This window comes from Elgaria multicarinata, chromosome 1, assembly GCF_023053635.1.
Source record: "Elgaria multicarinata webbii isolate HBS135686 ecotype San Diego chromosome 1, rElgMul1.1.pri, whole genome shotgun sequence".
NCBI classification, from domain to species: Eukaryota; Metazoa; Chordata; class Lepidosauria; order Squamata; family Anguidae; genus Elgaria; species Elgaria multicarinata.
This window is the reverse complement of record NC_086171.1, coordinates 143,219,037-143,244,161: the sequence shown is the minus strand read 5'-3', so window position 1 is coordinate 143,244,161 and position 25,125 is coordinate 143,219,037. Positions and strand designations below refer to the sequence as shown.

The 25,125-nt window shown below is 42.6% G+C and overlaps 1 protein-coding gene across 1 annotated transcript; it reads right to left on the bottom strand.

Annotated features, from left to right (window-relative positions):
- Positions 1–430: 430 nt before the first annotated feature.
- LOC134406675 (cytochrome P450 2J2-like) lies at positions 431–25,125 on the bottom strand. The gene is made up of 9 exons (XM_063138196.1): positions 24,805–25,125; positions 23,438–23,600; positions 17,981–18,130; positions 15,840–16,000; positions 11,075–11,251; positions 9,830–9,965; positions 5,360–5,547; positions 2,806–2,944; positions 431–1,529 (listed from the first exon to the last, which is right to left on the bottom strand). Exons 1-9 carry the CDS (start codon positions 25,003–25,005, stop codon positions 1,354–1,356), a joined length of 1,491 nt encoding a protein of 496 aa, XP_062994266.1. The 5' UTR covers positions 25,006–25,125; the 3' UTR covers positions 431–1,353.

The window sequence follows — 25,125 nt, the reverse complement described above, 5'->3', positions numbered from 1 at the left end:
GCTTTTTCATGGTGTCCTTTTACTGCAACTTTCCCAACTGCTCCCTCTGTTTCTTCCCTCTGTTGATGTTGGCTTCGGTTCAAGGGGAATTCCTAGGGGGTAAGGGGCAGGCTTGACAGGATCACCTACCTCATACAGCAAATAGACACATGAAAGCTGTTATTATGGTCTGCCACTTTGTCTTTAGTAGTCTATAGTACAGACCTCTTCAGAAAGTGGAATAGTGTTATGTGGTTGGGGTCAGTCTAAATTATCTCCAGAGGTACATTCTCCATGCCTCTGATCACAATGAATTTGAGGATTTCCCCTAAACTCTGTAACTCTTCAAATTACTAGGCCTGTTGAAAATAGATTTTAAAATATCAGCAGTAAGACAGTGATTACCCTTTTAACTTGCTAATATAATGAAAAGATAACCACACAAGAAGTCTTAAAATGTGAATGCTTTATAAAGAAAAGTAAATGTAAAAGAACATCAGATACAGAAGTGAAATGTGAAACATAAAATGATAGAAAGAAAATACAAGTGCACACAATGCAAAATACACTACAGTTTAGCTGTTGCTAAGGCCTGTTAGAATACAACGTGAGTAGTCCCAAAACCATGTTAGGAGGCCCAAATAGGGCCAGAAGCACTTAGAAAGCTTTATAAGTTATACTTCCACCAGTCCAAACTATTTAAATGAAGTGTTTGAAGCTTTCAAGTTTATATCAGTGTGGTCCAAACATTTAGAAAACAAAAGAAGGGGAGTAATGCGGGGGGTGTAGATTAAAAGGAATGCATAGCTACCTATCCCAAGGAGAGACCTGTGCTTTGAATCCCAATTTTCACCTGTGACCAAAATGAAATAGGGAGAGAAAACTACACAAGCTTCTGGGGAGCTTGGTGCCTGGCTCAAATAAACTGGCTTGGGTAAAGATGGCTCAAAATAGTCTCAAACCAGGGGAAAACATGTTCTAAAAGAGGACCTTTCTTTTCCCAAAAGAAAGGCAAGGAATAATGAATACCTGGAAAGAGATTGTGTGGTTATTCTCCTCTTTCCCTCCTTATTGCAGTAAAAAAAAGAAAGGAAGAAAGAAAGAGGGAGAGGGATGCAACGCTAAGGAAACATGGGCTGATTATAAATGGATCATGGTGTCATTTGAACCCTTCCATGAGTCCCATGAAAGGAAACCATGGTGACTAAACAATAAAGCCTCTTCTAGAAGCACCCCACATCCAGTCATAAAAACGGGACAAAACACAATAATGGGACAATGGGGGACATTGGTTTGATACTGGTCCAAAAGAACAGAAATGGAGGAGATATTTTCAGCTAACCCCATTTGTTTTAAAGAGTAGTGTGGTTTCCCTTAGCGTGATAATGCACATATATTGTATGGCAGGGGGGCCCGTGTACTTCCCATTTGGAAGTCCAGGCTTAATGTCACATCCTTCGGAGCCTGGAAAGTGAACTTCTGGATTAGGGCAGTGAAGAAAAGAAAAAGTTCTCTTCTGGCCAACTGCTCTCCAAGACAAGCTCGATTTCCTAGAAGAGAGGAGCAAAGTTGCTCTGTTAGCTGAGACTTACAATGGTGAACTTTGAAATATAAAATGTTATTTACTTCAAATTTTATCTCTTTAATGCTTGTTTCTCCATTTCCCAAACCCCAAAACACGAGAGCGTAACAAAAACCTTCACAAAAATACACATTTAAAGCATCCAGCTAATGGGTGGGACCCACTTAATGGAGTTCAGCTTGCACTGCAAGTAGAGGGCACAGAGGCAAACCTCATGATTCCTCCCTCTCCCTACAACCACCTTTGCCTCTTAAAATGCTGCTCCAGAGGGCTGAGGAGTAAGACACCTTTGGAACAACATGACAGACAATGTAGGGGGAAGTTTGGTGGATTTCTGCTGGATCCCAGTGCCTTCCAATTTAGATTCGTGCCAATAGCTGTTTCAAATTGACATTAACTGGGTGCATCATACCTGCTTCAGCAGTCAACTGTCTTGACCAAGGCCTCTACGTATTTATTTATTTATTTATTTATTTATTTATTTATTTAAAACATTTATATCCTGCCCGATATCATTAAGATCTCAGGGCGGTGTACAATAGCGGTGTTGAACCTCTTTCAACCACAGGGCAGAATTCCATTTCACAGAAGGTCTTGGTGGCCACGTTCCAGTGGTTTGTGAGTATGAGGGCAAAAGGGATGGGGCAAAATTCCCAAACTGCCAGTGTATTTTAGCTTAAAGTTATTACTGCCAGTATCTAAGTGTTAGGGGAGGCTTACTTTCTGTTAGAAATGTTGCCAAAAAAAAGAAAAAAAAGTGAGAAACCACCAAACAATTGCAGGTCAGGGGAAAGTTGGTGGTTCCAGGGAAAGGGGTTGTGTTGAATATGATATTACTCCTAAGTTTAATATCTGTACAGCCAACCCCAAATGGATAGATCCCTGAAATGGATCTGGAAGATGCAGTAATCTCTTGGAAGAGGAAATTCCATAACGGTTCCGTAACGGCAGAGAACACAGAGGATAAACATAGAGTATAAATCCCTCTCTGCCCTTTCCTCTTTCCATTTGGAAGTGGCTTGATTCAAAGTGTGGCAAGCAGAGGAACACAGAGCTGTTTCAGTTCCAGATGGAAGAGGGCTCCTGTCCCCCAAGTGAAAGTGTGCTGCAAAATGGGGAAAGCTACACTGACTAGGAAATAGTGAGGGGCATTTCAGGCATGGTGAGAACAGGGAGTGGGGACTGAAGCCTTCATATGCCTTTTGTAATTATATGAGCAGTCCAACTTTTGTTTTTGTTTTTACCTGCAGAGAATGGCATGAATGCTTCCCTTTTCCTGAACTGACCATTCTCCAGAAAATGGCCAGGATTAAAGACACTGGGTGTTTCCCATTCATCCTTGTCAAACAGCAGTGATGCCAAGCTGGAGAGGAAGATGGTACCCTGCCCAAGAAAAAAAAATAGAGAAGGAAGTTGACTAACATATCAGGGAACTCCTTCGTATATTGATCAATGGATCTACAACCCTACCAAGCCTCCAACTCTTATCTGCAGACACACAGAAAGGGTTAATTTTTCAATGAGAGATCCTCTGATCATTATTTAGTCATTCTTGTAATGTTTTACAGAAACTCAGGTCCCCTTTTAGATTTTTAAATATCTTCTCAGCGTATGGGATTCTCTTAGAGATACTGGCTCAGTTCAGATAACACGTTCCTCAACACTGGTTTTAGAACTCCTCAGGGGAGTTTTTACACCACCATTGAGAAATGTGTTGCCTGGCAGGAAACACATTTCTCAATTCTCATTTCTCAATGTGGCTGATGGGATACTGTCGGGAGGACTGGGGGAGGAGACAGGGGGAAGGAACTGTCAATCAAATGTCACAATGGATTTTACTCAACTCCATGGCAGCTCACAGTCACACAATAGTGGAGTTAGAACATGTTGTGTGGGGAGTACTCAAACATTGAGTGGAGTTTTCATACTGCATTGACTAATGTGTTGTCTGAATTGAACCAACAAATGATTTTAGGCCTGTGAATTGGTTCATACTCAGAACTGGGGTTAGCATCCAGTTTTATAGAGAGTTGGAAGGAAGCAAAAATTGCCAAAAGCATTCCACCCCTTCCAGAATATAATGCACTCCCAATACTTCACAAGAGACCTTAAAAGAGCAATAATTCAGGATTACTCATACAAGTCAAGTTAAACCATAGGAGGAAAAAGAAAATATCCCAATGATATTAACCAACACTCAGAAAATGTGTTCATAAGACTGGCATACCCTAATCTTATTTGGACTCCAACATCCTTGCGACATTCTGCATTCAGCAGGGGGGTTGGACTCGATGGCCTTCCAACTCTACTATTCTATGATTTTATGATCTCAGACTGAGAAAGCCACCAAGTTCAAAATCCAGGCTTGTGATTCTGTCTGCACTGGTGCTAGTGCAGTTGTTATGCCCATCAGTTCTACAACTCTATAGCAGCAGTCAAGAAGGAATAATGGGCAAACTGTAGTGTCATGAAGGGAGTGGGCAGCCCTACAACTGAGTAAATACACCTTGGGTTTTCAACATGGTGCCCACCAAGCTCCCTGCCCATGATTTTTATTAGGGCTGTGCTCTGCTTCTCTTCAGTTCAGAGAGGCAGGAGCAAGTGGCCTGATTCGCCTCCAGAAAAGACGGAGGCGAAGAGAGTCAGGGGGACTGCGGATTGAGGTGAAGAGGATCGCCTCAATCTGGAGCTCCGCCTGCAGGTAAGTGTGTGGGGGAGGGAGACTCATCTGGTGCTGCTGGTGCCGCCATGCATGCGGTGGCGGTGGCAGCGGCGCCAGGTAAGGGAGCAGGGAGGAGGGATGCTTACCTGCGTCCATTGCGGGCTTCAATTGAGGCCCCGGTTGAAGCCGGAAGTGAAGGCCGAGGTCTCTTCCGACTTCAACCGGGGCCTCAATTGAAACCTGTGACGGACACAGGTAAGGGGGCGGGGGGCTGGCCTACCTGGTGCCGCTGGTGTCGCCATCCATGTGGCAGCAGTGCCAGGTAAGGCAGCAGGGAGGAGGGATGCTTACCTGTGTCCGTCACGGGCTTCAATTGAGGCTCCAGTTGAAGCCGAAAGTGAAGGCCGAGGCATCTTCCGCCTTCAACCGGGGCCTCAATTGAAGCCCTCGACGACAGACACAGATAAGGGGGTGGGGGGTGGCTTATCTTGCGCCACCGCCGCTGCCGCCATCTATGTGGTGATGGCGGTGAAGTCAGATCTCACTCCACGGAGCGGAGCGGGAGATGGGCGGAGCAACACGAAGAGGATCAGGCCCAATCTGGATTTTCTGGATCGGGCCACGAAATGGATTGGGGGGTCCATGCACAGCCCTAATTTTTATGTTATTTCTGAAGACTGTATTAATTAAGGTTTTATACACTTGGATGCTGGCATGCTGTGAAACAAAGTGCTGCCCTGCAGATCCATCTTTATCTGGGTTCTAAAGAATGGTCTTGTGTTTTGGACTTCAGAAATCAACTCTATCTTATAAGGGCCATGGTTCTTTTAGTCTCACCAGTCTGTCTTCTTGGAAATTCGTATTTTGTGACCACCATGACTACCATGGCAGCCATTTCATGAATGTGCTGCAAAGCTCCCCATGGCATCCATTTTATGAGAGCAGCCATGACGCTCTTTCGGAAATCCAAATGTGCCCACTGACCCAGAACAATGAGGACCACTGAAGGAAGCTTTTCTCAACCAGTGACAACTGAATGGTCTTTTGTGATTCAGTAGTTACACCCTTGTCTTAACATTTTGGCCCCTTAAGGGGAGATGCATTATGAAGATTAGATCTGTTTCTTGAACACTTACTTTGGGCAAATGAAATCCAGCCAGGGTTGTGTCATTTGTTGTCATTCGTGGCACATTCAAAGGCACAATGTTGCTTATCCTTTGAATTTCGTGAATAACTGCGTTGGTATAGGGCATGCGATCCCTGTCATCCATCTCTGGCTGTCGCGACTGGCCAATCACTGCATCTATTTCAGTTTGGACTCTTGCTACAAAGTAACATTTGCAATCATTACAAGAAAAACAAACTTCAGCTATCAGCAAGCAGGGCTTCTCGAAGAAACAGAGAAGCACACACCTACACACAGTTTGGCCTGCATCAGAAGAATAGGAAGCTCCCCATGCCAGGATAAGCATTAGTGTGAACAAGTCCCTGAAGGATCAGGTCAATAGACAGATACAGGGATGTCACCCAAAGGATTAAACAGATGCCACCATCTAACCTTTGTCAGTTATAATTATTTTAATAAAACAACCACCCAAATTTAGTGATGGTTCAAACCTCTTATTTACTCTGCTCACCAAATTATGGGGATACTTTATATGGAGAGAGCAACCCCATGCCTCCGAGACAGAATCCGGGGGATAGAATCTCGGAGCCTAGAAACCATGATCCCACAGCCAGTCTGGCTTTCTCTGTGCCAGCTATGTCTGTGCACTCAGAAACAGAGCTCAGAGATGAGGAAAACAGAGTGGTTCCCCAGCCCATTTCTCTCGCAATCAGAAGCTCATAGCTAGATGGGTGAAATCATCTGCCTATCCAGTGAAAATGCAGAATAGGTGGAGGATGGAGAGGTGGATCCCTTCTGTGCCTCCTCTGGCCTGCATTGGATACTTGGCAGCCTCTGACAGGAGGCTGCTGACTATCTCCACAGGATTGCACTGTAAGTCAAGCAGATATGGAAGGGCAAATGTGAATAAACTCCATGTACTGAAGTATAATAATAGAAAAATTAAAAAAAGTATTTATTTAAGGAAATCATTTACGTGCCATTTAAGAAGTAGAAACAAACAAAAAGTGCAGTAATATATCAATGAAAGAATTTTAACATGTGGTATTATTTGACCAGCAGTTCCTTGGGTCTCTCACCCCCAATAGACCTTTGTTTTTTTCCCATTCTAAAGGCGGGGCAACGCATACCTTTCCGTGAACAAAGGGTTTTGGAAGAACTTCCATGAATTCGTAAAGTGAGGTCAAGTTAGCCTAGTGAACTTTTAAATCCTGCTGATTGCTTCACTAGAAGTGTCATCACACGGGAGGAAATTGCTCTTCCTTACCGTCACTTCTCCGCCCCTGCATTTGTACCTAATTACCTCCTCTTCTACCTCGAGGGGAAAGAGGAAGTAAAAAAAGACCACATGACCCATTCAGAGGCCCTTTTAATCATGCCACTTTTCCTGCACACAGCAGGAGATCGCAACGCATTCCATTTTTTTTAAAAAAAAATCAAATTAAAGGGAGTCTATTTTGTGACAGAAAAATGAGCAGAAGGAGTGGGAGGCATGCTGGAGGTGGACATCTGTAAGTGAGCACTGCTAGTCAAATAGGGTGACCGTATGAAAAGGAGGACAGTTGTATCTTTAACAGCTGCATAGAAAAGGGAATTTCAGCAGGTGTCATTTGTATATATGGAGAACCTGGTGAAATTCCTTCTTCATCACTACAGTTAAAGTGCAGGAGCTATACTAGAGTGACCAAATTTAAAAGAGGGCAGGGCACCTGCAGCTTTAACTGTTGTGATGAAGAGGAAATTTCCCCAGGTTCCCCAAATATACAAATGACACCTGCTGAAATTTCCTTTTCAATACAACTGTTAAAGATACAGGAACTCTCTCCTCCTTTTCATATGGTCACCCTAAGTCAAATAATAGCACATATTAAAATGGCTTCATTTATATTACTGCACTTTTTGTTTGTTTCTACTTTTTGTTTTTCTATAATTATACTTCAGTATGTGGAGTTTATTCACATTTGCCTTTTCATATCTGCTTGACTTACGGTGCAATTCTGTGGGTTAATGTATCAGGGAAGTGTGCAATAAAACACTTATTTATTTAAAAACCTCAAAGTGAAACTCAAAGTCACTATTCCACAAAGCAATTATTCTACAGTATGCACTCCTTTTCTTTAAACTGCAATTTTAATCCACCTGTAGAATACTGGCTTGCTAAGCAACACAAACAAAACAGGATCATGGCAGTTTTGAGAGAAAATGCTTCAATGTGTCATGAGCCACATTGCTCAGATGCAAGCATAAAAGTAGAGCTGTGCTCTGCTTCTCTTAGGGTCGTAGAAGCGGCATCGGAGTGGCCTGATTCGCCTCCGTTAAAGGCGGATGCAAAGTGAGTCAGGGGCGAAGCGAAGCATCTTGAAGTGGACTGCCCATTTGCAGAGTGCTCCGCTAGTTTTCGGCACTCCGCTCGCCATTTTGGTTCCCCCCCCATAGGATTGCATTGGCCAAAAATGCGCCTATAACTTTTTTTTTTTTTTTAAAAAAAAGCTAGATCCCTGAAACTTACTGTGCATAGACATTGATGATTGGGGGTCATTTGTGTCAAATTTCAGAAGTTTTTGTCATGCGGTTTGCTTGCTATAATTTTATAGAATGGCTAAAATGGAACGGGGAAGCACTTTTTTTCCAACTTGGTGGTTGACAGATTCAATGCCCAATTGTGATAAGTGATTACCTGATGTGTACATCCTCCAATCCCAATGTTGGAGGGGGGGGGAATAAGCAAAACTGCATACTTAGTAACTTGGGATACTAGTAACTTTGATTTCTTTGTCTTTCGATCAGACTTTTTTCAGTGTTTTGAAGCAGTAGCCCCAGTAAACTCACACACACAACTTTAAATCATATACTAAGTAAAATAACAGATAGGCAACACACCTCTGCAAGGTACCCACCATAACCTTGGGGAACAACTGAATAGATGTGGTGCAAGGGGATGATGTCCATTCGGCATGTGGACATGACCAGTGCACACTGCCCTTGAGGCTAGTCAGAACCCTTGAAAGGGTAGCCAGTGGAGAAGCCAATGACTTGCATGAGTTGAAGTGTGATGTCGCTTCTCAAAAGCACGTACCTAGACAGGACCGGCCAAATGACTGGTGACAGTCCCCTGTCCTGCTGGGCATGTCCTCTTTCCCCTTACTAGTAATAAAGTCAGACAAAGCCTTTAAAAAAAATCTAGTTGATTATTCCTAGATCCAGCAACACTGCTGCTTTTAATTTCACACCTCTTGTGTTTATTTATTTATTAAATTTATATACCACCCCATAGCCAAAGCTCTCCTGGCTTTCCCTCTTCAGTGAAGTCAGGCAGGCTTTCATTGTGATTCAAGTTCTTATTGCTGTTGTGATTATATTATTAATATTAGTACTACTATTATTAATGTTATTATTATTGTTTAATAATGGCTGTGATCCCAGTGCAGTCAATCAACTCTGAAGCAAGGAAGACAAAGGTTTACTCTTATCCTCCTAGCCCCCTATTAGTTATGGGATGCAGAAGGCATCTCTCTGTGCTGTTCCCGCCTCACAGGGCTGGTTTGCATTACTGGCTTTGAATGGCCTGGAAAGTGGAAACAATCCTTGGCTCACTTACTTGTGCCCCTAGAAATGTCTGCTGCATGCCCGCCTTCCCGCCTCCGCCTGGGTTCTGTCATTGTGGGGTATTAGGATCTCCTGGGACTTACTTCCCCATAGATCTATGGCATAGTCATACATCGTGTGTGTGTGTGTGTGTACAGTACCTCTCTGCCTGCCTCTCTGCCCTCTTGGTGCCTGGGAGATGTAGATGGGCTGTGTGGGTCAACCCCACAAGCCTCTTGCATGCTTGCTCCCAGTGCTTCAGGCAGGGCATGCTACCTCTCCTCTTCTGTGCCCACCACCCAGGGCAGGTTTGTGTGTGTCTTGCTTTGACTCAGGGCATTAGTCCTTCCTGCTGATGAAAAGGCAGCTGCATTGCCGCTGTGCTCACCCTGTTGAAGTTCCTTGTTAATTTTTGAAGTGTTGAAGATTCTTATTTAGGTTTATCTTTAAATATTCCCCACAATTCATGGCATGTTGGGATTTCCTTTGAAATGCCCATGAATAAGGATCTATTTAGAAGCCCATTCACCTGTCTGCATCTTAAAAAATCACTGAGACAGAATGTGGATACCTGTATAAGCTCTCAAGGTGCTGATTTTGAGATTTCTAACATTAAAAGTAAAAATGTTATAGGTGTTTGATTTTCAATGCAAGTCTATAGTGGGGAAAACACAGAGCTCTGATCCGGATCTGGAGACCCACAGTGGAGCGGAGCATAGGTGGATCAACATGGAGTGGACCCAATCCGGAAGTTGCAGATTGGGATCCAGAGCAGATGCGGGGGAGGGGGTCTGTGCAGAGCTCTACTTAAAAGTGAGGGTGAATTGAAAGCAATGTTAAGATCTGTGTTCACTTCTATTTCCCACACTGAACTGTATTCACTTCTATTTCCTACTTTGAATTTCTGGATGAATGGCCATGTACAGCAAAGCCCAGCGCAGCGTTGTAGAAGTTGTTTCAGTTCCAGCAAAAAACAGGTCCAGTGCTGAGTGTAGGAGGTTTTCATCATGGAAACTGGAAGCAACGTCCTCCTTAGGGAAAAAAGAAAAGAAAAGAATACTCAGCAGCATGTGAAGCTTTCACTATAAACACAATTGCAACATCAGCCATTGCTGTCACTTCAGCACATTGATAGCCAAGATACAATCAAATCAACAGTGTTGAGAATCAATGAAGCCAGGAATAGGTATGAAGAAAGGGGAAAGACTCCCAATAATTCCTGAAAGCCTGTAGAGACTGTATTCAGACTGGAAGAAATAATGGGACATCATGTAATGACTCTAGGGTGATGCTTTTTTCTTGTCATGTCAACTGTTGACTCTGACAAACTAGTTCTGTCAATTTTTTGTTGGCAGGCAATGTGGATACGTAGCTAAACTATAACCTAGGGTGACCATATGAAAAGGAGAACAGGGCATCTATATCTTTAAGAGTTGTATGGAAAAGGGAATTTCAGGAGGTGTCATCTGTATGCATTTTCCCTCTTCATCACAACAGTTAAAGCTGCAGAAGCCCTGCCCTCTTTTGTCTCTGGTCAAGAGGGCAGGGCTTCTGCAGCTTGAACTGTTGTGATGGAGGGAATTTCACCAGGTGCTGCATGCATACAAATGACACCTCCTGAAATTCCCTTTTCAATACAACTGTTAAAGATGCAGGAGCCCTGTCCTCCTTTTCATATGGTCACCCTATAGAACACACCAGAACATTTTACTAATAAACACAGTGATGTTTTTAATTAAAGAGGGGGGAAATAAGGTCCCTCTCCCTCATCACCCTCATTGCCCAATATGTATAGAGAGTGACTGTCTGAAACGGAGAGACTTTTCTATCCACAGGAGTCTCCGCACTATACAGATTGTGAAGAGAACCCCCATGGATAGAAGGAGGTTTCTACTACAGACAGTCACCCTCCAAATCTATAGAATAACAAAAGCAATGATGGAGGAGGACAACTGACATGCTCCCAATCCTCAGATGTTTAAACAACACACTTTCAGAATGCCTGAATAGGGCTAATGTGGAGGTAAACCACTGGAGACTGTTTGGACAAATCAGTTGGTGATTTCTTTCACATAGTGTCTCTGTCTTCTCCTACAAATCAAGCAACTAAATCCACCCTGCCCCTGATTTTGTTAATTACCTTGGCCATTTCATTTAGATACGCATCAATGAAATCTCTGGGTTCCAGTGGGTTTCGGTCTTCCTTGTGCTTTTCAATGATTTCTCTCACAAATGATTTGAACTGTCTCCAGTTTTTAAAAATGGTCTGATGGGGTCCTGGTAAGCGTTTCATGAGGGCTGGAAAGGCATCATAGAGCTGGGGAAAACAAACACTACAATTATATTGTGTTTAGGAGGGTGGGGGGAAATGGAACATCTACTAAACCTCGGAAAACATAGGGCAGATCTACACCAAGCAGGATATAATACTTTGAAAGCAGTTTTAAAATGGTATATGTAATGTGTCCTGGGCCGGATCTACACTAGTCTTATAACGTTGCTAGTGTCCGTTTCTAACGTGGTTCTCTGTATCGGTTCTCTGTATCACGGGGCACACTAGCGTTACTTACGTTTAGCTGTAACGGTACCTCAGGGCACACTGTTCAATCCTTTCCATTCTTCCTCTTCTCTGAGAGTAAGCAAAGCTGCTTGATTTGCTCCGCCCACTTCCTGCCTCGTTCCTAGCTAGCAGTGCAGGCCAATAGTCATAAGCATACACAAATTCCGTCCCAAAACATCTTAACATAAGTCCCAGGGAATAGCCTGAATGCATAGGAGCCGGCCACTTTGCTGAAGCTAAGAAGGTTTGGGTCTGGTCAGGGCTTGGATGGGTAACCAAACTGAAAAGCTTTAGCAGCGCAGAAGGGGAGGCCTGTTTTCGGCAGCTCCAGCTGTTGGGATTATTTCAAACACACCATTTCAACCCCGCTAGTTAGAGTTTTGGACTGGTAGCAGAGACCCTTGTTAATTTTCCTGCATGGAGCTACAGCGATCCTTTGCTTACCAGGAATTGATTTGAACGCTCCTCAGCTCCTTTGCAAAGAGAAGGGGAAATATATATATATATATATATATATATATATATATATATATATATATATAAAATAAAAAATCAATGGATGACCCAATTCGATTCAAATTTGGTATGCTTAAAGCTCTCCCTAATATCTATTACTGTGCTGATTTCAGTGTCTTTATCTTTAAAGCTTACGCAGGTGTAAGCATTTGTTTACAATCCTGCTCCTGCACCCACAGCAGCAGCTCGGAATTAGGATGAATCTTTTGCAAAAGGAGCACAATTAAGGCAGGATGCATGAGAGTATTTCACAATAAAAGCAGATTTTAAGGTGGAAAACTTCTGAGCCCTTTGCATGCAATTGTCAGTGATTGCACAGTATAACATTGGTGTGATAAAGCTCCAACTGCTGTAGCAGATAAGACAGCAAACGGGCAAAGCGAAGGAAGTAGAACAGGAAGTGGGCGGACCAAACCCAGCAGCTCTGCTACTCTCAGAGAAGAGGAAGAAGAAAATTACCGGTAGAACGAGGCACATGGATCAGCAGCAGTGCTACAACTAAGCAACAAGAAAGGGGACAACGAAATAGAACCAGTAAGTACAATTCATTTACAACGTTAGAGATACAGGGTCACGTGATGCTGTGCGTCACAGTAACCCATTCAAAACGTTAGAATAACATCAGTGTAGATTCCCACCTGGGCTCCAACAGTTGTCAATACAGTTATAAAGCAGTAGTGTAGATCCTGCCACAGTTGAAAGGATTGTATGCACTAGTGACTGAGCACATTTCATAGTCACCACTGGGATGCTGCTTAAAATTATATCCCTGTGGTGAATTCTCAACTCCCTAGTTATAATATGAATTGCAGAGCATGAGTTGCACTTAACATATGCATGCTGTCAGAAATAATACCCCTGTCCTACACACACTGCTGAATTCATGTGAGACCACCATTAGTCTGTTGAGTGAGGAACTCTTGAATCAAATGTATAAACATGCTCATAATGTCCATTAATATTTAGTTACATAATATTCTAGCATCAAGTGCCTGAAAATCCCAAGTATAGAAAATGGGCACTATCCACTGCTAATGCAACAGGAAGTTAACAGACCTTTAAGCCAACAGAAATGAGCTGAAATGCTTATTTCCAGAATGGGCCAGTCTGCCAAGCTCCCAGAGGGGAGCTCTGCTGATCTGTCCTGTTTCAGACACAAGTATTCCCACTCATTTCCTATGATGCTTTATGAAGCCCATAGTTTGTCCTGCTGGTGCAATAGAAACAGTGGGAGCAGAGCAGCAGTATAGGATACTACCCACCCACCCCAAACAAACAAACAAAAAACAAATTCTTGCCTGTGGAAAACTAGCATATTAGGAAAAAATGGGTCCTGGAAGACTTAACTGTGCTGGAATACATATTTATATCTTTTGGGTGCTCAGTGCTTTATTGAAAACATAGGAAAGAACCACACTACTGCTTTATAGCTGTAGTGAAGTACACTGATAACTGTTGGGGCATGAGACACATTTCATATATGGCTTTCATAGTGTTTCATCCTGCTTTTTATTCCAAATTTGGAATGATTTGACACAAGGTGTAGATCAGACCATACACACCCCAACCTATATATCTTCAGTGACACTCCAAAGTTTCTGAAGAGGGACTTGATTGATACAATAGGAAAAAGAGAACGTTTGAGGACTATTGATCAGAGATATGCAAGAAGAATGTTCTAGCCAGTGGAAAATGTCAGTAGGGATTTGGGTGTGGTTGCTTCTCCCATTAAATCACAAAGTTCTCCTCTTTCTCTTCTGCCATTTCATTGGCCAAACAGCAGTATTACTCAACGTTGATCCAGTCAAATGCTAGGCATCCTCAGCGGCTCTTTGCGTCCTTCAATTCTCTCCTGAAGCCTAATCCACCATCTCTCCCTGCCTCTCTGTCTGCTAATAACTTTGCCTCTTTTTTCAATGCTAAAATCCAAACTATTCGCTCTGATCTGGCCAGCTCTGCTCCTCTTCCAGTTCCTGTTCCTCATCTGTCAGTTCCTCCTGCAAATTTCTCTGTGTTTCCTTCGGTCTCAGCTGATGAACTGTTTACAATACTGCGCTCTTCGAAGCCGTCCACTTGTTCTCGTGATCCGATTCCTTCTCGCGTCTTTATAAATCTTATCCCTGCTATCCTCCCTTCCTTGCTTCATATTATTAATCTTTCTCTGTCCTCTGGTTCATTTCCTTCTGCTTTTAAACATGCTACAGTCTCTCCTATTCTCAAGAAACCTACTCTTGATAGGCTATCTCTGTCTAACTACCGACCTGTCTCTTTGTTGCCGTTTGCTTCAAAGATCCTGGAGCGTGTGGTCTACTCTCGTTGTCTTGATTTTCTTTCTAGTAACTCTGCTCTGGATCCTTTTCAATCTGGATTCCATCCTTTGCATTCCACTGAAACAGCCCTTACTAAGATTACCAATGATCTTCTTACTGCCAAGTCTAAAGGCCATTATTCCGTTCTTATTCTCCTTGATGTAACTGCAGCCTTTGACACGGTTGATCATGATCTTCTTTTAGATTCCCTTCATGACCTTGGATTTTGTGGCTCTGTCTATAACTGGTTTGCCTCCTATCTAGCGGGTCGCTCTTTCAGCGTGTTGGCTAATGGCAGCTCGTCTTCTTCTTTTCCCCTTTCAGTAGGGGTTCCCCAAGGCTCGGTGCTTGGTCCACTGTTGTTTTCTTTATACATGTTGCCCTTGGGTAATCTTATTCAATCTCATGGCCTCCAATATCATCTGTATGCCGATGATACACAATTATATCTTTCATCTCCGGATCTTTCTCCTGATGTTCACGATCGTATCTCGGCATGTCTTTCAGATATCTCAGCTTGGTTGCTTCATCGTCATTTGAAACTTAATATGGCAAAGACTGAATTGCTTGTTTTTCCTCCTAAACCTTCTCCTCGTCTCTCATTCTCTCTTACTGTCAATGATGTTACACTTACTCCAGTCAAGGAAGCTCGTAGTCTTGGCTTTATATTTGATTCCTCGCTCTCCTTTATTCCTCATATTGAGGCAGTAGCTAAATCCTGTCGTTTTTTCCTGTATAATATTGCCAGGATTCAATCATTTTTGTCTGTCTCTTCTGCCAAGACTCTTGTTCATGCATTGGTTATTTCTCGGTTGGACTACTGCAACCTTCTTCTCACTGGCCTTCCTTCTTCTCACATCAGTCCGTTGGTTTCTGTTCACCACTCTGCTGCTAAGATCATCTTCTTGGCTCGCCGCTCTGACCATGTAACTCCACTTCTGAAATCTCTTCATTGGCTTCCAATTCACTTCAGAATCCAATATAAACTTCTCCTGTTGACCTACAAAGCTTTTCACTGTCTAGCTCCTTCCTATCTCTCCTCTCTCATCTCACACTATTGCCCCGCTCGTGCTCTTCGCTCCTCTGATGCCATGTTTCTCACCTGCCCAAGGGTCTCTACTTCCCTTGCTTGGCTTCGTCCATTTTCTTCTGCTGCCCCTTATGCCTGGAACGCTCTTCCAGAACATTTGAGAACTACAAGTTCAACCGCAGCTTTTAAAGCTCAGCTAAAAACTTTTCTTTTTCCTAAAGCTTTTAAAACTTGATTTTGTTCTGACTTTATACTGTTAGTTTTACCCTACCCAGTGCCTGTTTACCCTACCCAGTGCCTGTTTGCATTCTCTTCCCCTCCTTATTGTTTCATTATGATTTTATTAGAATGTAAGCCTATGCGGCAGGGTCTTGCTATTTACTGTTCTACTCTGTACAGCACCATGTACATTGATGGTGCTATATTAATAATAATAATAATAATAATAATAATAATAATAATAATAATAATAATAATAATGCTTCCATACATGGCTCCAAATACTTGCTTGAAGCTTCATTGTCTTATCAAGCAACTGCAACAACATCTGGAAATGACTGTCATGGTATTCAAAGCGGTCCCCAAAAGTGATGGAACAGATGATATTTGAAACGGCATTATTAATCTGAAAGTGAGGGTCAAACGGTTGCCCTGGAGAAAAAAGTAGAAAAAATATTAGTATCATATGGCTCCCATTTAATAAAAATATAACATGGGGGAAGTTGCGGGTCTTTTGAATAAACCATTAAACTAAAGCATTAACAAATCCAGCAACTAGAATAGCAAAAGCCTCACACTGGAAAGACAAATTCACACCTTCCATAACACAATGGATCGAGGACCTAATGACATGGTAAACCAGAAGGAAGCTCAGCCACAGATGTCTCCTCTCCCTTCATCTTGACTGGCCTATTCTACCTCCTCCACCACACCTCTCTCTGCCTATAACAACTGGTGCAGCACCTTCACAGTCTGATGACAAAGAAAAAAGCTGAGCGGCATCAGCATACTGATGGCACCCCAGGGCACAGAATTTTTGCAAGAATGTCTTAGTAAAATTGATGAGCATTGTCTTGCTGAGAGACAGAATATTGATTTATTAGTTACATTTCTATAATAACCCAAGGAACTCACAAAGCAATGGAGAATAAAGATCTGAATAAAGACTGAAACATAAAATGTAACAACACTTAATGTGTGTGTGTGTGTGTGTGTGTGTGTGTGTGTGTGTGTAGTCTCTCTTTCTGTGCATGTGTGTGCATAAAAGATTGAAATGAATTGTTTTGAAATATTACAAACACATATTTCATTCCTGAGTTCGATTGCAATAGCTTTCAAAGTCATCAGTCCAAACATTTTACCTGCCTGTTGTTGGTTCAATTCTTTCCAACCCATCGTCATCTTTGGGACACAACTAACAAAAGCCTATGGAAGTTTATAACACAGTATTCAGAATGTTGTGAGGGAGTGTGTGGAGGAGGGCACATCATAATCTTTTGGATGCAACTTTAGCCTTCAGGGTACAAGTTGTTACAAGGTAGCTTCTGGAGCAGTACTGACTCCATTTTGAAGTGACCCAAAACCCCACCTACAGACTGAGAGCATTCACAGAAGGCCTAGGTCAAGTAATCATTTCCTGATAGACTTCTTCAAATGCATTCCCCAGAGACAAAGGTAGGGGTAAAACTAAGCAGAATATGAATGCTGGATGGCAAGAGTTTTACTTGGTCATACACATGCTAATGCAGCCCTGTTGCTGAACTCCAAGCTGCATCAAGTACAGCCATCATCCCAAATCATCCTCTTTTGTTCCCATAGCAAGTAGAACTTTAGATAAGATCACACACAAAAAGACCCCTCAAGTTAGGGGGGGGGGGAGGGCGGCTAGCTCTCTCTCCTTTTTGAACCAGAAGCAAAGAATAAACTACACTTTCCAGCTTGCAAGTGCAAGCTGCCATGGGTGAGTGTTTTGCCTCGCTGTCTTCTTTTCCTCTTCACCTAAGACTAAGAGTTGCAATGCTCTCCAGTTCTGCTCTACAGGAAAGGGCTGCAGCCCAAGGAAAGGTATATTGCCTTTAAAGATTCCCTCTACTCTTTCCCCTGCTGTCTGCGTGTGTATGCTCTTAAGTCTCAAAAAGTCTATTTTTCAGTCTTGAAACTGCTTCTAAGCTTATACTTGCTCAGCTAATTTCCCCAAAACTAGCTTGTGCCTTTGTATTTGTTTCAACCTCAATAAATGTGCCATTGTGGTATAAGTTTCTTGAATAAGAATCGTCTTACTTAGCCACAGACGCTCTATTGCCAATGTCAAAAGAATCCTTAGAAGTGGGTGTAAGTCTCATTAGAACGTGTGCAAGTTTGTACACGGGTCTAATGAGAGCACATCACGTAACAGATCGGAGTTCCACACCAGTCAACGTTCCCACATGACCTACCTAGTCAGCCAAGTTCCATGCATCAGAAGGGATACAGACTATGTGAAGCTTTCAATGGACATTTCCCAAATCATGGGGTAGCCTCAGCTCAGTCAGAGCTATATTTGTGTGCTGGAGCACTAACACAACTAAAATATCATTGAACATCTGCATACAAAATAGCTGCTTAAATATCAACTACACCACTAGTTCTCACCTTTTTCCTCTTCAATTGCATCCGTTAAGTATCTGCTCTCCTCCTGTATTCGTTCGTCTAAACTTCTTTTGCCCAAACCAAAGTTTCTGAGAGTTGATAACGCAAATCGTCTTTGTTGTTTCCAGCTAAGTCCATTGGAGGAGACCAATCCTAGGTGGAAAGAGTTGGCATTACATTGCTAACTAACTTTTGCATTCCTTTAACATTGGAAAGGTGGCTTATATGACACAGGTTTGTAAGGAATTTCATGAGGATTACAATTTGTTGGTGGATTTTATCTGGTTGCCCTTCATTCTGCTGTTATTATTCTGATTTTGTGCTACTGTTGCATCTTTATTACTGCTTTTTGTGTGTTTTACTGCTTGGGATTGGTTTTTAACAGTGCTGTGCTGAATATTTCTCCCATAAGAATTTCAACTGTTCTCATTCAATTTGAAAGATAAGAAATTGCTTTCGAAAAGAAATTCAAAGGGGAAGAAATTTCAGATAAATCCTCATGTGTTTGATTCAAGGGTTCTTGTGCTTTCCTTACTGATGAGATGGCTAATGAGAGTGGGTGAGTGTCCCGTCTTTCATTGTACAATAACTCTCTGTCAATCTGTAGCATCCCTGGCTTCCTGCACTTTCCACCCAGAGGTAGACATCATGCATTTATTCCTCCCATAGGGCTTATTCAGATCAGGAAGTGCAGGCAGCCTGAGAGACTGTAGAGCAATGGTGAGATGTGTAATAGAAAGAAAAATATAGACAGCCACCTCACAGTGATTAGGTAAAGTAAAAAAAAACTAACAACATCACCAAGAGAGGCTTCCCAAGCACTTTGGGTGAAACTTGATGTTTCGCTGCCTTCTCTCCCCACTATCCATTCCCGGGACCATTTGGAAGCCTCACGCTTGCTCTTTTCTCCACAGTGGGTGTGTGCGTGGTAGAGAAAGAGGAAGCCGAGGTCCTTGCACCAACCAACTGCAGTTGAGGAAGATGAGCCAGGGAAAGGGAGCTTTACAAATAACCACTTCAGCCACCACTACGCATGAGAAACTGCAACAGCGGCAGCCATTCCACTTGTCGAGCCCACCCTTGTCCCCTAGGAACGCCTCCTGAACTGAAGCCACCACTTCAGAGCAATTGGAAAAGTCGTGGTAAAAGGACACCATGGAAAAGCAACATTTCAAAGCTATTGTTAGAGAAAAATATTGTTTCCTGCCTCGATCCAAACGGAGAGGCGGGTAAGAATTATTATTATTATTATTATTATTATTATTATTATTATTATTTATTAAAACTCTGAGTCAGCTGTGAGTTGGCACCTATGTCATATAAACAAAGCAGAGTGACCCTACAACCACAATGGGGTTAATGGAGCATATAGACACACCCACCCCTGCAGATTAATGAGAAACTTAGAGAAACCAAAATTTGGGATTATATTAATGAGAAATTTAGAGAAAATGAAACTGATGGACCTGTCCATTCCTAATGATGGAACTGCTTCCATCATTGGAACCAAAAGAGGGACAATTCCCTCTCTGCCTGCCTGCTCTTAAAATCTGCTATATGGGGTTGGGGAACCTTCCAGAGCAGAGTCTGGAGAGGCATGGTGGCTGGAGTGGGGAAGGGATGAAGGGGACAGGAGGAAGGGAGAAAGTTCCCTTGCAGTATTCGCTTCCACCACAAAACATGGCAGTTCTATATAAAAAAATGCCAAGTGTGAAAGCAACCAATATTTTGGGATTTCCAGGATGTATTGCCTAAGAAGTTAACTAGGCAAAGGATAATAATTGCTCCCATTGTGCAATCTTTCACCATCACTACAATTGAAGAACTACAAGCTGTTCTTCTGGTATACTGAACAGGGAGTCACAAACAGTTGAGGCTCTTCGGTGGGTGCACATCTATGAAACACATGTTCAAATTAATATAAGTGATTTCATTTGGTTTGTCCATACTGGAAATGCAGAAACTGACCTAAGCAAGACTCAAGAAAATTTCCTCTAGTGAAACAATCAAAAGCTACTTTCCAGAACCCTCCAGATGTACTAGACTACAACTCATATCATCCCTAGCCACAAGGCCATACCAGCAGGGGATGGTGGGAGTTATAGTCATAGAATCATAGAATCATAGAATAGCAGAGTTGGAAGGGGTCTACAAGGCCATTGAGTCCAACCCCTGCTCAATGCAGGAATCCACCCTAAAGCATCCCTGACAGATGGTTGTCCAGCTGCCTCTTGAAGGCCTCTAGTGTGGGAGAGGCCACAACCTCACCAGGCAACTGATTCCATTGTCGTACTGTTCTAACAGTCAGGAAGTTTTTCCTGATGTCCAGCTGGAATCTGGCTTCCTTTAACTTGAGCCAGTTATTCCGTGTCCTGCACTCTGGAAGGATCGAGAAGAGATCCTAGCCCTCCTCTGTGTGACAACCTTTTAAGTATTTGAAGAGTGCTATCATGTCTCCCCTCCATCTTCTCTTCTCCAGGCTAAACATGCCCAGTTCTTTCAGTCTCTCTTCATAGGGCTTTGTTTCCAGACCCCTGATCATCCTGGTTGCCCTCCTCTGAACACGCTCCAGCTTGTCTGCATCCTTCTTGAATTGTGGAGCCCAGAACTGGATACAATACTCTTGATGAGGCCTGACCAGGGCCAAATAGAGAGGAACCAGTACCTCACATGATTTGGAAGCTACTTCTATTAATGCAGCCCAAAATAGCATTTGCCTTTCTTGCAGCCATATCACACTGTTGGCTCATATTCAGCTTGTGAACTACAACAATTCCAAGATCCTTCTCGTTTGTAGTATTGCTGAGCCAAGTATCCCCCATCTTGTAACTGTAGTATTGCTGAGCCAAGTATCCCCCATCTTGTAACTGTGCCTTTGGTTTCTATTTCCTAAATGTAGAACTTGGCATTTATCCCTATTAAATTTCAGTCTGTTGTTTTAAGCCCAGCACTTCAGCCTATCAAGATCACTTTGAAGTTTGTTTCTGTCTTCCAGGGTATTAGCTATCCCACCCAATTTTGTGTCATCTGCAAATTTGATCAGCGTTCCCTGCACCTCCTCGTCCAAATCATTAATAAAAATGTTGAAGAGCACTGGGCCCAGGACTGATCCCTGCGGTACCCCAATCGTTGCCTCTCCCCAGTTTGAGAAGGTTCCATTGATAAGTACTCTTTGAGTCCGATTCTGTAGCCAACTGTGAATCCACCTAATAGTTGTTCCATCTAGCCCACTTTTAGCTAGTTTGTTAATCAGAATATCATGGGGCACTTTGTCAAAAGCTTTGCTGAAGTCAAGATATATGACATCCACAGCATTCCCACAGTCCACAAGGGAGGTTACCCGATCAAAAAATGAGATCAAATTTGTCTGACAGGATTTGTTCCTGACAAATCCATGTTGGCTTCTAGTGATCACCACATTGATTTCAAGGTTTTTACAGATTGACTTCTTTATAATCTGCTCCAGAATTTTCCCAGGGATGGATGTCAGACAGACTGGTCTGTAGTTCCCAGGTTCCTCTTTTTTGCCCTTTTGGAAGATAGGGACAACGATAGCCCTCCTCCAGTCGTCCGGCACCTAAACCGTCTTCCATGATTTTGCAAAGATAATAGACAAAGGTTCTGAGAGTTCTTCCGCTAGCTCCTTCATTACTCTAGGATGCAGTTCATCGGGCCCTGGAGATTTGAACTCATTCAAGGAAATTAGGTGTTCTTTGACCATTTGTTTATCAATCTCAAATTGCAATCCTGCCCCCTCAACTTCTGCTTCACTTTCTCCAGGGAGGTCATAGACCCACTTTTGGGAGAAGACTGAGGCAAAGTAGGAATTGAGCACCTCAGCCTTTTCTTTGTCATCTGTTATCAATTTGCCATCCTCATTAAGCAGTTGAACCACCATTTCTTTCCTCTGTCTTTTACTACTCACGTATCTGAAGAAAGCCTTTTTATTTCTTTTAGCATCACTCGCTAACCTCAGCTCATTCTCAGCTTTAGCCTTCCTGATGCCGTTTCAGCACTTCTGCGCCACCTGTCTGTATTCTTCTTTTGTAGCCTGGCCTTCCTTCCACTTCCTATATGTATGCCTTTTTGTTTTCAGGTCATCTCTAAGCTTTTTGTGGAGCCACATTGGTTTCCTCTGTTGTCTTCTATCTTTTCTCCTTGTTGGAATTGTTTGTAACTGTGCCTTTAAAATTTCCTTTTTTAAATACTCCCACCCATCCTGCACTCCTTTTCTCATTAGGCTCAAATGCCACGGGACCTTACTTATTATAGTTCTGAGTTTATTAAAATCAGCTTTCCTAAAATCCAGAGTACGTGTATGGCTACACTCAACTTTTGTCTCCTTCATAATCAAGAATTCAAGTATGACGTGGTCACTTTCCCCCAGAGTTCCCGTAACTACCACTTTATCCACTAAGTCATCCCTGTTGGTCAATATCAAGTCAAGGATTGCCGATCCTCGAGTTCCTTCCTCCACTATCTGTAGGAGAAAGTTATCACCCACACATGTCAGGAATTTCTTGGAAGGGCCGCTTTTGGCAGTATTTGTCTCCCAACAGATATCAGGGTAATTGAAGTCCCCCATCACTACTACATCACACTTCCTTGAAGCACTGGCAATTTGTTTCTCAAAAGTTTCGTCCTCATCTTCTCCTTGATTGGGTGGTCAGCAGTAGACTCCGATTATCATGTTCTTTTTATTCCTTGCCCCATTTATTTTAATCCAGACGTTCTCGACGGGGCTCCCAGTCTGATCTGCCTGTATTTCTGTGCAGGGATAGGTATTTTTAACATATAGTGCAACTCCACCTCCCTTTCTATTTCTTCTGTTCTTTTTGAACAAGTTATATCCTTCAATTGCTATATTCCAGTCATCCCACCAAGTTTCAGTTATACCTATCAAGTCGTATTTGCCTTCATGGAGTAAGAGTTCAAGTTCATTCTGTTTGTTTCCCATGCTCTGGACATTAGTATATAGACATCGAATACCATGTGTTTTATAGTCTGGCTTTGTTCCTACATTGTTGCGGACACTATTTTGGGGCACTATTGGAGCTGTTCTCTGTACTGTGGTGCCTTGGCCTTCATCCATTGTTGCCTCGAAGTTTACGTCTCCCACCCTCGTAAGATTTAGTTTAAAGCCCTCCTGATCAAGTTCTTCACGCTGTGGCCGAACACATTCTTTCCAGCCCTTGTGAGGTGCAACCCATCCCTTGCCAGCAGTCCATGTTCCAAGTAGCGTAGCCCGTGGTCCCAGAATCCAAAACTCTCACGACGGCACCACCTTCGCAGCCAGTCGTTCATCCGGAGTATTTTTCTTTCAAACACATTTGGAGTGTACCATGTAGAGGAAGGCTAATCTAATGGTTTACACAATTCAGACAGATTCTAAAACACACGCACACATGCAGAGCATACAAAAACAAACCAAGACACTGAACCTTCTTAAAAGAAACTCACCAAACTCCCCAAAAATTTCATGCATAAGAGGAAATTTGGGGCGGTCTACAAAATTTTCTCCTTGATGGACAAGGGCTTCCTTCACTAGATGCATCCCATTCACAACCACAAATTGCTTGGTTCCAAACTGCATGCTGAAAATATTGCCATATTTTTCTCTAAGCTGGAGGAAGAAGGATGAAAATAATTGGATACATTCCAAATTAGTGTCTAGTTTATTTATTTACTTATTACATTTATATACCGCCCCATAGCCAAAGCTCTCTGGGCGATATACAAAAGTTAAAAACAGTGAACATTAAAAAGTATAAAAAATTTAAAACCAGCAAAAGCATAAAAACAACAGTATCCATTTAAAAACAACGGGTCCATTAAAAACTAACTCAGGATATGTTGTTAAATGCTGTTAAATGTCTGGGAGAAGAGAAAAGTCTTGATAACAATGTTGGTGCCAGGTGAGCCTTGTCAGGGAGATCATTCCATAATTGGGGGGGGGGGTGCCACTGAAAAGGCCCTCTCCCTTTTTGCCATCCTCTGAGCTTCCTTCAGAGTAATTTTGATGGTACTTGTCCGTACTTGCCCTCACCCACTCCTTTTTATGAGGAAACTTTAAAAACTCTTCGTGTGAGAGTGCATATATCATCAACCTTTTTCTTACTTCCTCTGTGGTTTCATTTATCCATTTTTATCAACAAAATAAGACCGAGCAAGACGTGCTTTAAAACAACAAAACAAAGCTTAAAGCTTTATTTATAAGAAAAAGGTTATTTTAATTCAATTACATTTCATGTTGTTAAAATAAATACACCTCCCAGGGAAAATGTACCATTCCCCAAATCTTTAACCCCCCCCCCATTCCCTAATTATATGCATCAGACAGCCAGTCCTTACCTGCCTCACAAAGAAAACCCAGTCCTAGTTATACCCTCTCTCACTCTCAACTGAAAATGAAAAAGCCAATCAGAAGGCACCATTCAAACAGCTCAACACTCTAACTCCCCCCTCCCACCAATTTGCCATTGCTTGTAAAAGAAAGGATTTCTTGAAAACCTCCAATGAGGGAAAGATTACCCACACCCCATGCCAAAGTACTCTTATCATCAAGGCCTTTCTACTAGTATTCAACCAAAGTCTAAGCTCCTGTACCTTAAGCCCATTAAGTTCTGTCCTCTGGAACAACAGAGAACAGATCTTGTATGTTACAGCCCTACTATATTTGAAGAGCACTATCCTGTTCTCCCTTGGTTTACTCTTCTTCAGGTGAAACATATCATGTTCCTCCATCGTTTCCTCATAGGACTCTTAGGTACTCAAACCAGGCTCCTTTTCTAGGCTCCTAAGGTGCTCAAAGCAGTCTCCATCCTTACCTTTTGTATACCAAGATGAGGATTCTTGAAATCAAAAGCCAGAAGATTGCCCAGAAAAGGAAGAGGCACAGGCCCTGGAGGAAAATCCCTTGGGCGCCTCTGTTTTATGTAATCAGCAATGAGTAGAAAAGTAGCCAGGAATACCAGAATCACCTGTATAGACAGAGTCCCCTGGAGGACAGCAGGTAAGTGGAACAGCATCTTCACACTCTTCTAGCCTTGCCAAGTCAAAACACACTGCTGTCTATAGAGGGAAACGGAACCAAACCCAGCAAGCTTCAATCACCCTCTCTGCTAATGCTGTATTTTTGCTGCTGCTGC